General features: G+C 44.1%; 2 protein-coding genes across 2 annotated transcripts; both read left to right on the forward strand.

The window, feature by feature from the left end:
- The first annotated feature begins 847 nt into the window (after positions 1–847).
- On the forward strand, positions 848–3155 carry LOC308322394 (uncharacterized protein). Its single transcript, XM_080773621.1, has 5 exons — positions 848–1138; positions 2068–2103; positions 2214–2345; positions 2465–2557; positions 2933–3155. The coding sequence occupies exons 1-5, from the start codon at positions 992–994 to the stop codon at positions 2951–2953; spliced, it is 429 nt and encodes a 142-aa protein (XP_080629747.1). The 5' UTR covers positions 848–991; the 3' UTR covers positions 2954–3155.
- Positions 3156–10379: 7224 nt separating this feature from the next.
- On the forward strand, positions 10380–12072 carry drd1a (dopamine receptor D1a; the record flags this gene model as incomplete). Its single annotated transcript, XM_080773618.1, has 1 exon — positions 10380–12072. The coding sequence occupies one exon, from the start codon at positions 10380–10382 to the stop codon at positions 11520–11522; it is 1143 nt and encodes a 380-aa protein (XP_080629744.1). The 3' UTR covers positions 11523–12072.
- Between the last annotated feature and the right edge of the window lie 1121 nt (positions 12073–13193).

Raw genomic sequence — 13193 nt, forward strand, 5'->3', positions numbered from 1 at the left:
GTGTGAAGTCAAACTAGACACCTGCAGCAAATTAATTGGATTCCATTCAACTTGCAATGTGGCCATCTTAAGTGAAGAGACCGAGAGAAGTAGAATGTCGTCAACAGACAGTGACGACGGGTTGGCAGAGACATACAACTGTGATGTGGTAACCCTAACCCTAACCACGTGGAAAGGCCACATATAGAATGGCGGTGCATCAGAATTCTTGGTATACCTGGAAATATTTTTTTCCAGGTACCCCCTCATCCTCGCAACACCGATAAGCATTCACAAAACATCATACTGCACGTCATGATGAATTAAAAAAATCACACCCGTGTGAAGTGAGTGGTGTATAACTCCGTGTGGGGGTCCCCGGAACTTCCAGACGCGCCCAGGGTGCCGGCCCGGTTTCCGACGAGCCGCCCTGCGTCCAAAACGGTAGAGAAATGACAGAGTTTCCGTTTGAGGGTCCCTCTACTGTACTGTACTGTCACACACGAAATCATCATATTTACAACTAATGTGTGTGTGTGTGTGTGTGTGTGTGTGTGTGTGTGTGTGTGTGTGTATTAGGCTGCGCAACAGAGACACTTGGTTGTGAAAACCAACCAAACGCTGTTTTCGTGCTCGGACACAGCCAGCCAGCCAGGGACGCAGCCAGAGACGGACAAAGCTCCATAATGGAGCGGCTGCACCACTCAAAAATGTGACATAGCAGTGTAAAGGAATCAAATTGGTGCACTTTTGTGGATATTGGTCAGTGACACATAACCACCAGGCAATCCGGATGCGGCTGATTTGAGATTCCAATTAAAATAATATCAGACCTTCCTCCGCATGCTGTAGTGGGTGTGTGGTGATGATGACACCCCAACTTCCTCTTCTTTGGGCCATAAAAAGGCAGTTTCAGATTGCATTCACCATCACTTCACACAGCTGAGACTGCAAAAGCAAACGGAAAGAGAAGAAGAGAGTGAGAGAGAGAGAGAAGAAAACGTGTTTGAATATGAATTACATGGCGATGGTAGTTGTCCTGCTGCATCTCTGCCAGGCCACGGAGGCTAATCACCAGGCAACGGAGTTTGATCAAGCTGCCATCATCGGAGAGATCATCCGTGACCTCAAGAAATTACAAAATGTGGACTTGGTACCTGTAAGTATAGCATTGTAGAAAATTATTGTTATGGAGCACCTAATTGTAATGCTCCAGCACAGAGATGTTCAAAGTGGGGCTCCTAGTTTAGTTTAGTTCATTTCGATCAATTCAATCAGTACCTTAAATATTCATTATAATAATATTATATATATAACCGGGTGAGCAGTATGTGTTAGCGCCCCAGCCTGTGTCCTCCGTGAGGAGGAAGCCCAACAACCCTCGGTGAGGCCTTTAGGAGGGCCATGCAAGCAGCAAGCGGAACCGCAGCACCATGACCCTGCGGAACCATTGCCCACCACTCCTGAATGAACTGTCTGGTGCTGGGACTCTGGTGCAACGCACAGGTCCTCGCTCTGGTGAGAGCAGGAGTGGACCCGGTGAGACGTAGGAGGGGCCCGGACAGGAGACAACCCCACAGAGCCTAGTCCCTCCATGTGCCAGAAGTGTACCTCCCAGCACTGGCAGAGTAGTTCTGGAGTAGTTCCAACGGATTGTGTGCCCCTGGTTTTTCCCTAGTGGGACTGATTGAGGGTAGCTACTGGGACGTAAGTCGGGACTTGATCACTCCCGGGTGGGTCGCCTGAGTGAGGGGTATGATGTTGCGAGACCCGAAACCCTGTTGACCTCAGGATACATCACCGAGGATACGTCCCAGGTGCATCCATGCGATGTTTTAGATCGGCTCAGAATATGGATGCTAGTTAATGTTTTTTGTAAAGAAAAAAGGCCCCATCACACAAAGATTCGGAGGCCCTCCTGTAACTAGAGTACCTAGGGGTCATATGACCTCCTGTCGAAGACCCGCAGTGTAGACTTTCATCTGCATACTGTAACTTGTGAATGTGATCATTATAATCTTGTCATCACCATCCGGTGGATTAATAATAATAATAATAAAATACATTTTAACATCTCTGTTTCTACAGGCAAAGCACTTTAAAGTGCCAAAGATAAAAGAAACCGTAAGTAATCTACGAGTTGATTATCGAGCACTCAGAAATGGTTAATGCAGGCATGTTGTGTTCTCCTTGGTTATTGTTTCACCCCACACCCTGTCATTTGTCCCATACAGCATCACTGCTTTGCCAAGGACCTGGAGCATGTCATTATTGAACTGAATAAGACGAGCCTAAAGGACAGTCTGAAGCACGTTTTACGGACCCTGCGAATGAACACTAAACATCTCCGTGAACATTACCCGGTGGTTAGTGATGCATTTTCTTCTTCTGAATTAAGGCTGATGTTCTGAAACCTGACCCTCTGAATCTCTTGAATCGCAAAACACCGTCAACCAGCCACAATTTTCTCACCTTTTTCTTCAAGGACAAGGAAGTGTGCAAGTCAGATCAGAATCAGTTGAGACCAATGAAGCGTGCAATAAGGCATTACATCCCTTTCCTTCAGAAAATGTTTCAAGTAAGTAGCCCTGGCGTACACACACTGCACCTAGCTATACTCTCACTTTTCCCTTTTTACCTCCATTATGATGAATTCCTGTTCTGTTCTTTGACTATATTGAAGGGTCTATTTGTACGTCTCTAAATGTTTTGATGAATTGGACATGGTGGACCTTGCTGTAAACAAGTGTAATGCTTAATTGTGTCATCCACTCACAGTTAACAGTCTTTGTATTGAGTTTGTGCTTGAAATGTACTGTAATTCTGCAAACTGTTAAATAAATATTTCAATGAATCAATCACAATATATCTTTTCTAATGTATGGATTCGTTTTATCTGTTTGTTCTGTTCATTGGTTATTGTTACTGATTTGAACACTGTGTTTCCATGCAGAGCATTGTCCCAGGACGTTAACACTTTAAGGAGGGAATTCTGTCCAGTCACCTGTGATCCCCAACGGAGACCCCACAGTCTGATTAGGATCAGTGTTTTATCTATTTATTTACTTATTTGAGCTGGATATCGATTTTTTTAATATAATTTGCAGAGTACGTAATATCAGTGATACCAGTATTATGTATTAAACACACAGCTGTTGTCCTCAAATTAAACCTCTTTGCTCATGTTTATATTTTGTAATATATATATATATATTTTTTTTTGTGATTTTGAAAATGCAGTCCTGCATGAAACCTTTCTAAACACCACAAACAAAGAAATACACAGTCTCATCACATTATTACGCACAATGAAATGAAAACGAGGTGATTGAATGCGGTGTGAAATATGCACATAAGTACAACGCTTTTCATCTCAAGTCAGTGTAACACTCATCTTGAAATTTATGATGCTCAAAAAGTGTTGATGTGAACTAGAAACACATGTGTTGTGTGTGTCGTGTTGACACCTTCTTCATGTGTTCCAGTTCAAATACCAGTATATGCTATCAAATTAAGCTATGGGACCCGGAACAGAAAATCATTGCTGTTGGGCAGAAACTATAGAGACACACGAACACGATATTGATATTTTGGGGCGATATCAATATCCGATAATGTGCAGGGTCAAATCGTCCAAAAACGATATATTACATTATTGTATATATTGTCATCAATATTGGCCAGCAACTCTACACTGCCCTCTCGCTCTATTCTTCCACGATCCGGGTGCCGGTGCTTTTTACATCAGACTTCACTGCATACATCCAAGAGTCTGGTTATTGGGTGACGTCACATTGATTAATACAATTTTTTACAAAGCGTACTTCGTGTTGCTCGCCAGTACTGCTGCAAAAAAAATCATCCTCGTTAATTGGAAATCTATAAAATCTCCCTCTCAGAAACACTGGCTGAATGAGCTTGTGTCATACTGTACCCCTGAAAAGATTCTTTACAACGTAAGAAGAAGGCCTGCTACCTTTGAAAAAATATGGGGCAGGTTCTTCGAGGTGTTACCTTCGATATCTCCTTCTGGTTGATTTTGTTTTATTTATCTATATTGTTATTTTCGTATATTCTTTTTGAGTTGATGCTATCAAGAGGTGCTGTGCACAATAGAGTGAGAGAGCTGTGTAGTTTTCCTTTCTAGGGTTGGGGTGGGGGGTGGGTGTGGGGGGGTTTGTTTGTACTGTTTTCTGTCTCTTCTTTTTTGAGTTTGTCTTGTCTTGTTTAAAAAATAAAAAACAATCTTGATTCTGTAATTGTTGTAAATGTCTGCATTTCCAATAAATAAATCTTAAAAAAAAAAAAAAAGACTTCACTGCATACTCCATTTCCGCTGCACGACACCATTGTATTAAGTATCAAATAGGGCTTGAGTGATTAGCAACAAAGCTGCTTTCAATATTGGTAAAGTGACTGTGCATGTTTATCACAACGTGTGCACTGTGCATGTGTAGATATGTTCAACGCATGTTTGCGTTTTGCAACTAGATTAGAGTTACAGAATGTATTTATAGTTTATACTTTATATTATAGAATTAACTTATATTAGTTTATTTGTCATTGTTGAAGGTTTTAGAGAAGTAATATTGTTCTTGTTTTCAATGAAAACATCTACAGTACATGTATGAACATGATTCTTTTTTGCAAATCTTTTTTGCAAAGAACCCACATAACTACATTTTATATACGTTTTTCTTTTTATCGCATAAATCAGTGCTATTGAACACCCTTAACGCCTGTGTGTTGGTTCAAAAAATATTAACCAATGGAAAGTATTAAAAAGCGCTTCAGACAAAACCACTTAACTTAACCACTAAACAAAACCCTCAAACTGTCTGCTAAAACAGGATAACTCAATGTAAAAAAACCGTTTTGGAGTTAGGTGGTTTCATGAGGTTCCATGAAACTCCGAGATTAGCCTTTTCCGATCTAGAGAAAATCGGCAGATGTGTGCTCCAAAAAATAATTAAGCTCGGAAAACCAACATGCTTCTTCAAGTACGTCTTGGGACTAATCAATGTTTTTATGCTAAATCAGACAGACAGACCTGTCAGAGCCAGAGGTGGTGAGAGAGGTGGATCGCTGCATGCTCCTTTGAAAAAAGAAAACCAGACGTCATTACAGAGCTTTCTCCTTTCGGTCAGACTGCAGCTTACAGTACCGGTAGCCTACTACATGTCGGCTTCACAGCTTCAGCGCGTCACCTAGCGCAACCCCCTGAACTACTGACTCCATGCCCAGGCTGCCCAGTCTGTTAATGCCCTGGCAGCAAGCCTGGCCCACTCAGCGGTTTATATAGTCACATGTTGCAGGGGGGAAGCTAGGTTACATAATGAGCAGTGATGTGAAATAACTAAATACATTTACTCAAGGGAAAGGAAAGGGGATGCATACAGTTATCAGCTGATGGTTGCTCAGATGGTTTTGATGCTTTGTACTTTGACTTAAGTTAAGATTTCGAATGCAGGACTTTTTTACTTGCAACATAGTATTTTGTGGAATTGGTACTTTTACCTATATAAGTCCAAAATCTGAGTACTTCTTCCACCACTGATAATGAGACACATACCATCTGTCCAGATCAGGATGAAGATGTGTGGGTTGATAGCAATGACCTTGATCATTAGGAAAAGCTCTCACGTAATGGTATAAGATACTTTTTCTTTACAAATCACATTATACAAACTTTAAAACGACCTGGTCAATAAATGAGTGCTTTGAGAACAAATGTGATGTTTGGACAAAGTCTGCAACAAAACCTTTGTTGAGCAAAAATCGGCCTCCTGGTGGTGCTGTAACAGGACTAATTGGAAATGTTGAGTTCATGATTTGAGACATTTTGTTCAAAACGGACCAATCCTGCAAACTTTGGAAAGCTAATCTTAACCGGAGGGTAATATGAAAAATATGACAGTTGTGTTTCGATCACATAGAGATCAGACAGTGTACCCATTTGCGGGATTTTGGGACAAAATCTGAAGGATAGGCATATAAACAAAAGTGAGCCTCCTGGTGGCACTATAAAAAGTAGATGTGAATAATGCAGGGCATGGGTATTTGCTTGGCCTTTAGGAAGTGTGCATGAAAAAAGAGCAGCTCTACAAGCTCACTCACAGGGACCGATAGAAATGGGTCCAACCGCGACCCACAAATGGGTCCCGACCCAATGTTTGGGAACCAGTGTATATAGTAAGTAGAACACCTGGCTTAGGAATTAATGATGCTCTGTTGGTTAGTAGAGCTGCACCTTGGGGAGTTATAGGTCGGGCATCTGTGGAGCTGGAGGATATATTATTTATTGTGTTGTGTTTTAAAATTGTGATATGGATCTCCCTGCATGGGTCTGAAATAAAGATTGAATTGATATGGCTTTCTTTTTTTGGACAGTGAGGGGGGGGAGTTTCCCTGGTTGGACGTATAAGCGCGTGGAAGGAACATGTTATTCTAACCAGTTCTCCCCTCCATCAGGCGCCCCGGCTGGCCAGGGGGAGGCAGTTTAAAGACCAGGATTACTGCATGTTTTTTGTGAACTGATCCCACTTCTGACAATAATCTCAACATGGATATTATTTTAGAGGGAATTTGCAAAGCTTTAGTGCAGAGGTCGACCCAATGTGCATTGACTTTGATGTCTGTCAGAGGGGAAAACGCAGTGGAGGCTGTTTATTTCTCCTTCCCTCTGTCAAAACGAATTCAACTTGCATTTGTCTCAAACTGGTTGTGCCCCACCACCAGTGTCCCTCTGCTCAAACAAACTGGGTCACAGGATTTTACAGTGAATAAAGCAACTTGGGGGTGATGACAAATATTGATTTTCTAAGGATGAGTGTTGATATAGGCTTCCAATTAAAAAAACAATTGTCCTTCTGATGAAAGGAGAGAATGCCTATTAGAATATTACAAATCCTAGAGAAATACTAGCTTTATTACCGACAGATGATGAGTCCATCTGACTGAAGATGACATTCATCTGTATGAAACTGTGGCCAGAATATATGATGATTGATTGATACTTGCTGGTTTACTCTCTCAGGTGGAATAACTCTAGGCTTATATATATATGCCCTTCACACATAATCTCTTTCTCATTAAGAATAAATCATCACAATAATGCGTGAGGTTTATATGCTCAGATTATCCCTGTAAGCAACTGATGTCTTGACTTCCTCCATTAGGTGGCCTCAGTAGGCTAACTCGCTGCCCCATACATCCAATAGAATGTAATTCCATAGGAAGCAAGCCAATTGGGTCATTCCTATACTATTCGGTGCCCTTTCAGCCTATAGTCTTTCAGCCTATAGACTCTTTCAAAACAAATATGTATTTTTTACAGGATGTCAGAAGAAAACAGTTTGTTCAGCTTATGATCATTCTAATTATTATTGACACATTTTGAACATATAACATATGGGGACATTTTATGCTAAAAGATGGCCATTACTCCTCATGTAATGAAGAATATGGTAGCACATTGTGAACAGCGAGTACCATATTTTCAGAATTATGAAAATGTATCAATTTCCCAGTTAAGCGTAACAGGGTGTTATGCTTGTTATGCTTTACCACATGAGTGTTGCGTTACTTAAAACATTGATAGACAGTGATACTCTGAGTCATGTGGATAGAGAATGTCGGGGGGGACATTTACAGGGGGATTTGCATCAGCCTAACGGGGGACAGTAAAGTTAGGGACAAACATTGATTTCAAGCATTACAAATACCTTCATCAGGCCTGGGCCGTGGCTCAGTGGTCCAGACACCTTGGCTGGTAATCCGGTCTGGCAGTGTGCCGTGGGTTCGACTCCCGATCCCGACGGCCTTTGCTGCATGTCCTCCCCCCATCTCTCTCCCCATTTCCTGTCAGCCTACTGTCTGTCCCTCCATAAAAAATATAAAATAAAGGCAAAAGCCATTAAAACATACAATTAATAACATTTGGTGAGAAGCATTAGAACTATATATTATATATAGTAGGCTAAAGGCCTATTCATAGTCTGGATTTTCGGTGGTGAGCTGACCACCGGAGCTGAAATAACGAGCGGTGGTGAGTAAAAACAGAGAGAAGGGCTGGAGCGGTGGCTGGCGGTGGTTTGCTCTTCACCGCGGCTCGTGACGTCATGTTGTAGTTCGGTGGTCACCCCACCACCGAAAATCCAGACTATGTATGAGCCTTAAGAAGTCGAATATTTGATTTAGTTTGAATTTGCTTAGTTATATTTAATATTTGTAACATGAAGCTGGATAAACAAGATGGGGGACATGGCATTTTAGCATACTCTACTCAAATATATACGTGTATAGGTATTTATTTCACTCTCCATCCATCCATCTTCAACCGCTTATCCGTAGTCGGGTCGCGGGGGCAAGAGCTCCACCAGAGAGCTCCAGACTTCCCTCTCCAGAGCAACATTAGTGACTTCCTCCTGGAGACGAGACGTTCCGAGACGTTCCAAGGCCAGTGAGTCGATGTAATCCCTCCATCTGCACCTTGGTCTGCCCCGGGGTCTCCTCCCAGTGGGACGTGCATCGAGGACCTCCCTATAGGGAGACGCTCGAGAGGCATCCTAACCAGATGCCCGTACCACCTAAGCTGGCTCCTTTCCAGGCGAAAGGAGTCCGAGTATCTCTCTCTATTTCACTCTGAGGTACAAATATATATTTTTCTATTGAAAAGCTTTAATAGTATAAGATAAGCTTTTTGGAATGAGTGTTTTTGCTTATTTTACACAAGATGTGCTGCCTATTATGTCATGGGGACAATATGGCACAGAGGGTTGACCCAATTGCATCTCTTTTTTTGCCCCTAATGATGACATACCGTAAGAAATGGTCTTGCCTACTACTAGCCTACTTTTCAATTGAAGCTCCAGTCTATTTAACATCTTGTTTTAGTTAGGTGTCGTACGACCTGGTGTCGCGCTATACACATATAGCTTTGTAATGTTTGGAAATGCTCGCCAATAATGGACACATCACATGACCACACCGCAGTGACAGTTTTAAAGTGTGTGTGTGTGTGTGTGTGTGTGTGTGTGTATGCGTGTGCGCGTGTGCGTGCGTGCGTGCGAGCGAGAGAGAGAGAGAGAGAGAGAAAGAGAGAGAGAGAGAGAATGATCAACGATGCTCTGCATGGTTATTCCCATGTCATACAACCAGGGAGGAGGAAACAGCTGTAACCTACCGCACTACCGCAGCCAGCCAGGTGTATAGTGTCAAGTTCAACTGGAGAAACGCACACGGACACACCGCCATCATAATATATCATCCCTGACTGTCTGACCCAGACTTCACCGCTGGCTCTTCAGCGGGACAACAACGTCAGAGGCAGAGCTCGGGCAGTGTGTGAGCGTGAAACGGGACTCGGCGATTTGGAGAACGGACGCGCAATATCAAGCGGCAGTGTCGTTGAGCTTTGCGCAAAGGACAACTGGCGTTAACAAAACACTATATCTAAACTGTGATTTTTATTTATTTATTGGCAACATTCTGTGCTACGTTGCCCGTCGAAGGTATTTTAGGCTAAAATGTTTTGTTTAGGGGACGGAGAGACTGGATGGACTGTAGCGCCACTAAGTTATGGGGCGTTTATCCAAAACCAGGATGGATATCGTTGACTATCTGAGCGACGAAGTGACTCGTGAGTATTGACATGTGAACTATAAATAGTAAAACACGGGGTGTAAAAATATGTTGGTGGAAAAGCTGAGACGTTAAATTATTTAAATCTTTAAAATGCAGTCCCAGGCCATAAGGCTGTGCAATGTTACTTTGCAGGGCGCACAAGCAGGGAAACTGCCTTCTAGAGCTTAGAAATGGCTGTGGATCATCGTTAAAAAAACCCCCAAAAAACATAATTGAAATCAGATGCTATGCGTAGGCAATTTTAAATGCAAGAATGTATATATGATTTATTTCACAAACCAGAGATGTCAGGAATAAGAAAATGACAGAACATCTATAGGCTATGTTTTGTTATATGAGAAAGAAATGATGTGGGCATTATGAATAAACACATGCAGTCAATGTAATATATACTTCTTTGTTTTCATATCCCCAGTGCTGCTGACTATTTCGGTGCCCCAACAGACACTGCTGAAAAACAAAAGGGACCTTTGCTGGTAAAAGTAGCAGTATAGTCATCGTTTCCTAGAGGGAGTATATAAACCCCTATCACTGCAGCTCAAAGGATGTCAAGTGTGATTAATACCCTGGCCAGTGCCAGTTTGGTCCAAACAACTCAGGCTTTATCGTTGGACACACAGACACACAATAGGCCTGGCTATACCAGCTGCTGTCATGAAGCTTCAAAGACATAATTCCCCACAATTCTATATGGCTTGGATGTAGCGAACATAGTCTTGCCGCCGGTATCGGTATGACTTGACCGATCCGAACCGATGGATCCGGTTAACTTCACCACCGTCCTCGACGGCGGCTCGTTGGAGGAGGCGCCGCCGCCGAGCCGCCGGGTCCTGACCGGCTGTTTCCTCTCGCTGCTCATCCTCACCACGCTGCTGGGGAACACGCTCGTCTGCACCGCCGTCACCAGGTTCCGGCACCTGCGCTCCAAGGTCACCAACTTCTTCGTGATCTCGCTGGCCGTGTCCGACCTCCTGGTGGCCGTCCTGGTGATGCCGTGGAAGGCGGTGACGGAGATCGCCGGCTTCTGGCCCTTTGGCTCCTTCTGCGACACGTGGGTGGCCTTTGACATCATGTGCTCCACGGCGTCCATCTTGAACCTGTGCGTGATAAGCGTGGACCGCTACTGGGCCATCTCCAGCCCCTTTCGCTATCAGAGAAAGATGACTCCCAGAGTTGCCTTTTTGATGATCGGCGTTGCCTGGACCCTGTCCGTCCTGATCTCCTTCATCCCCGTTCAGCTCAACTGGCACAAGGCCCGGGCCGAAGCGGCCGCCTCCTCGTTCGCAGGCTCCTCCTCCTCTGGCTCCCGGCCGCGGTCCAACGGCACAACGGCTGCGGCGGAGAACTGCGACTCGAGTCTGAACCGGACGTACGCCATCTCCACCTCGCTCATCAGTTTCTACATCCCCGTGGCCATCATGGTGGCCACCTACACCAAGATCTACCGCATCGCACACTGGCAGATCAGGAGGATCAAAGCCCTGGAGCGGGCGGCCGAGAACGCCTGCAAGAACAGACACGACAGCAGCGCGTGCGACGGATACGGCGAGGTGGAGTCCGAGAGCTCGTTCAAGGTGACCTTCAAGCGCGAGACCAAGGTGCTGAAGACGTTGTCGGTGATCATGGGGGTGTTTGTCTGCTGCTGGCTTCCGTTCTTCATCCTCAACTGCATGGTGCCCTTCTGCGAGCGGTCGAGTGGAGGAGGGGAAGCCCTGCCCTGCATCAGCCCCGCCGTCTTCGACGTGTTCGTGTGGTTCGGCTGGGCCAATTCCTCCCTGAACCCCATCATCTACGCCTTCAACGAGGACTTCCGCAAGGCCTTCTCCGTCCTGCTGGGTTGTCACAGACTGTGTCCAGGGGGCCACGGCGTCGAGAAGGTTACCCTGAACAAGAGGTGACTCGTGTGGCTCTCTCGCAGCGCCGACTTATCCTCAATGCCGAGTCCATATCGTTCCCGCCGTGGCTCATTCACGTCTAATCAAGATGCCGCAGTGTTCTTGCAGGATGCAGTGGCTGCACCGACCACAGCGTATAACAATGTCTGCACGGCCAATGGGCTGCCTGTATGTGTGCTCATTGTTGCAGTGTGAGTGTGTGTGTGTGTGTGTGTGTGTCATTCCCGGGTTGGGTCACTACAATGGATACAGCTGGGAGACACTCCAAGGAAGACGAGAGGAAAAGGGGAGTGGGGAGGAGGGTGGAGCAGAGGTGAGGAGAGGTGAGGCGAGGAGAAGAGGGTGGGGGCATGGAGTATAAGAGAGGTCATGCCAGGCTGCTAGAAGAGCAGCAGTGGGTTACATGCCCCCCGCCCGGGTGAGATAACCCTGTCACCAGAGCCAGGCATCACATGTAGCACACTAGTAGTAACACATTGATCTCTGCAATACCATCTCACACACACACACACATTCACCCAAATATTATCAGATGTCAGATCATGACATCGAACGTGCTTACATGTTATGTTATGTTATGTAATATGTTTCTCATTCGGTGATCACATGCTCTACAAAAAAATATATATATATACAGTGTGTGTGTGTGTATATATATATATATATATATATACATATATATACTGAAGCTAAACATGTAGGAGAAGTAAATCCAAAACATGGTGTAAAATGAAAACTAGAATGGCAATAGATTTGTTTGACATATTTTGTATTACTGCGCATATATCCTCCCGTAGACTCATTGTTGACTGTACATTCATTCGTATGCTCACTGGTGATAGATGTATAGTGATACATATACTATTGATTTATATATTGACTGTACATGTACCAGTATTTATATTTATTGATGAACTATACAGTCTACACACGTTCAGTCATTAATTCCTTCGGAGATCCAGTGCAGAGATATAGGGCCAGCATTTTATTTCGATCTTTGTGTATGCGTTATAATATTTATTCTTGATTGGTTTGGGTTGTGCCTGTACCTCTCTTGTGTTTCATATATTACCTGCTGTTGCTGCCATGACAACTGAATTGATTATCCTAATATTAAATGTGTCTTTGAATGTCAATTCAAACGTGGGTTCAAGAAGGAGAAGACGCATGAAAACATTTCTTGCAAAAGTTAAAGGTGTTACTGTCTACACGGGTAGAAGTAAAACAATTGTAATTTACTTTGTCCTCTTATTTCAGCTGCTAGCTAATCCATTGAGTGTCTTTATTATTTATGTTTATGGTCATCGTTATCTTTGCAACATTCAATCCAAATGTTAACCAATTCTTTGAGCGAAATGTATACATGGCAGGTGAATAAATCTCCCTACTTACTATGAGACCTAGCAGATCATGTCTGTCTGTCTGTCTGTCTGTCTGTCTGTGTGTCTGTCCCGCTATCCAAATATGGAGTGTGTTGCATCAGCAATCACTCAGCTCCATATATGGGCACAAAAGGGGCCAGGTCCACTCAGCTCCATATATGGGCACAAAAGGGGCCAGGTCCACATATACAGTAACAGCGGGACAGACACACAGACAGACAGACAGACAGACAGACAGACAGACAGACATGATCTGCAGGGTCTCAGCTGCGTTCGCTTCCCGCGTTTGCGC

Source organism: Protomyctophum bolini (genome assembly GCF_963924005.1).
Source record: "Protomyctophum bolini genome assembly, chromosome: 10".
NCBI classification, from domain to species: Eukaryota; Metazoa; Chordata; class Actinopteri; order Myctophiformes; family Myctophidae; genus Protomyctophum; species Protomyctophum bolini.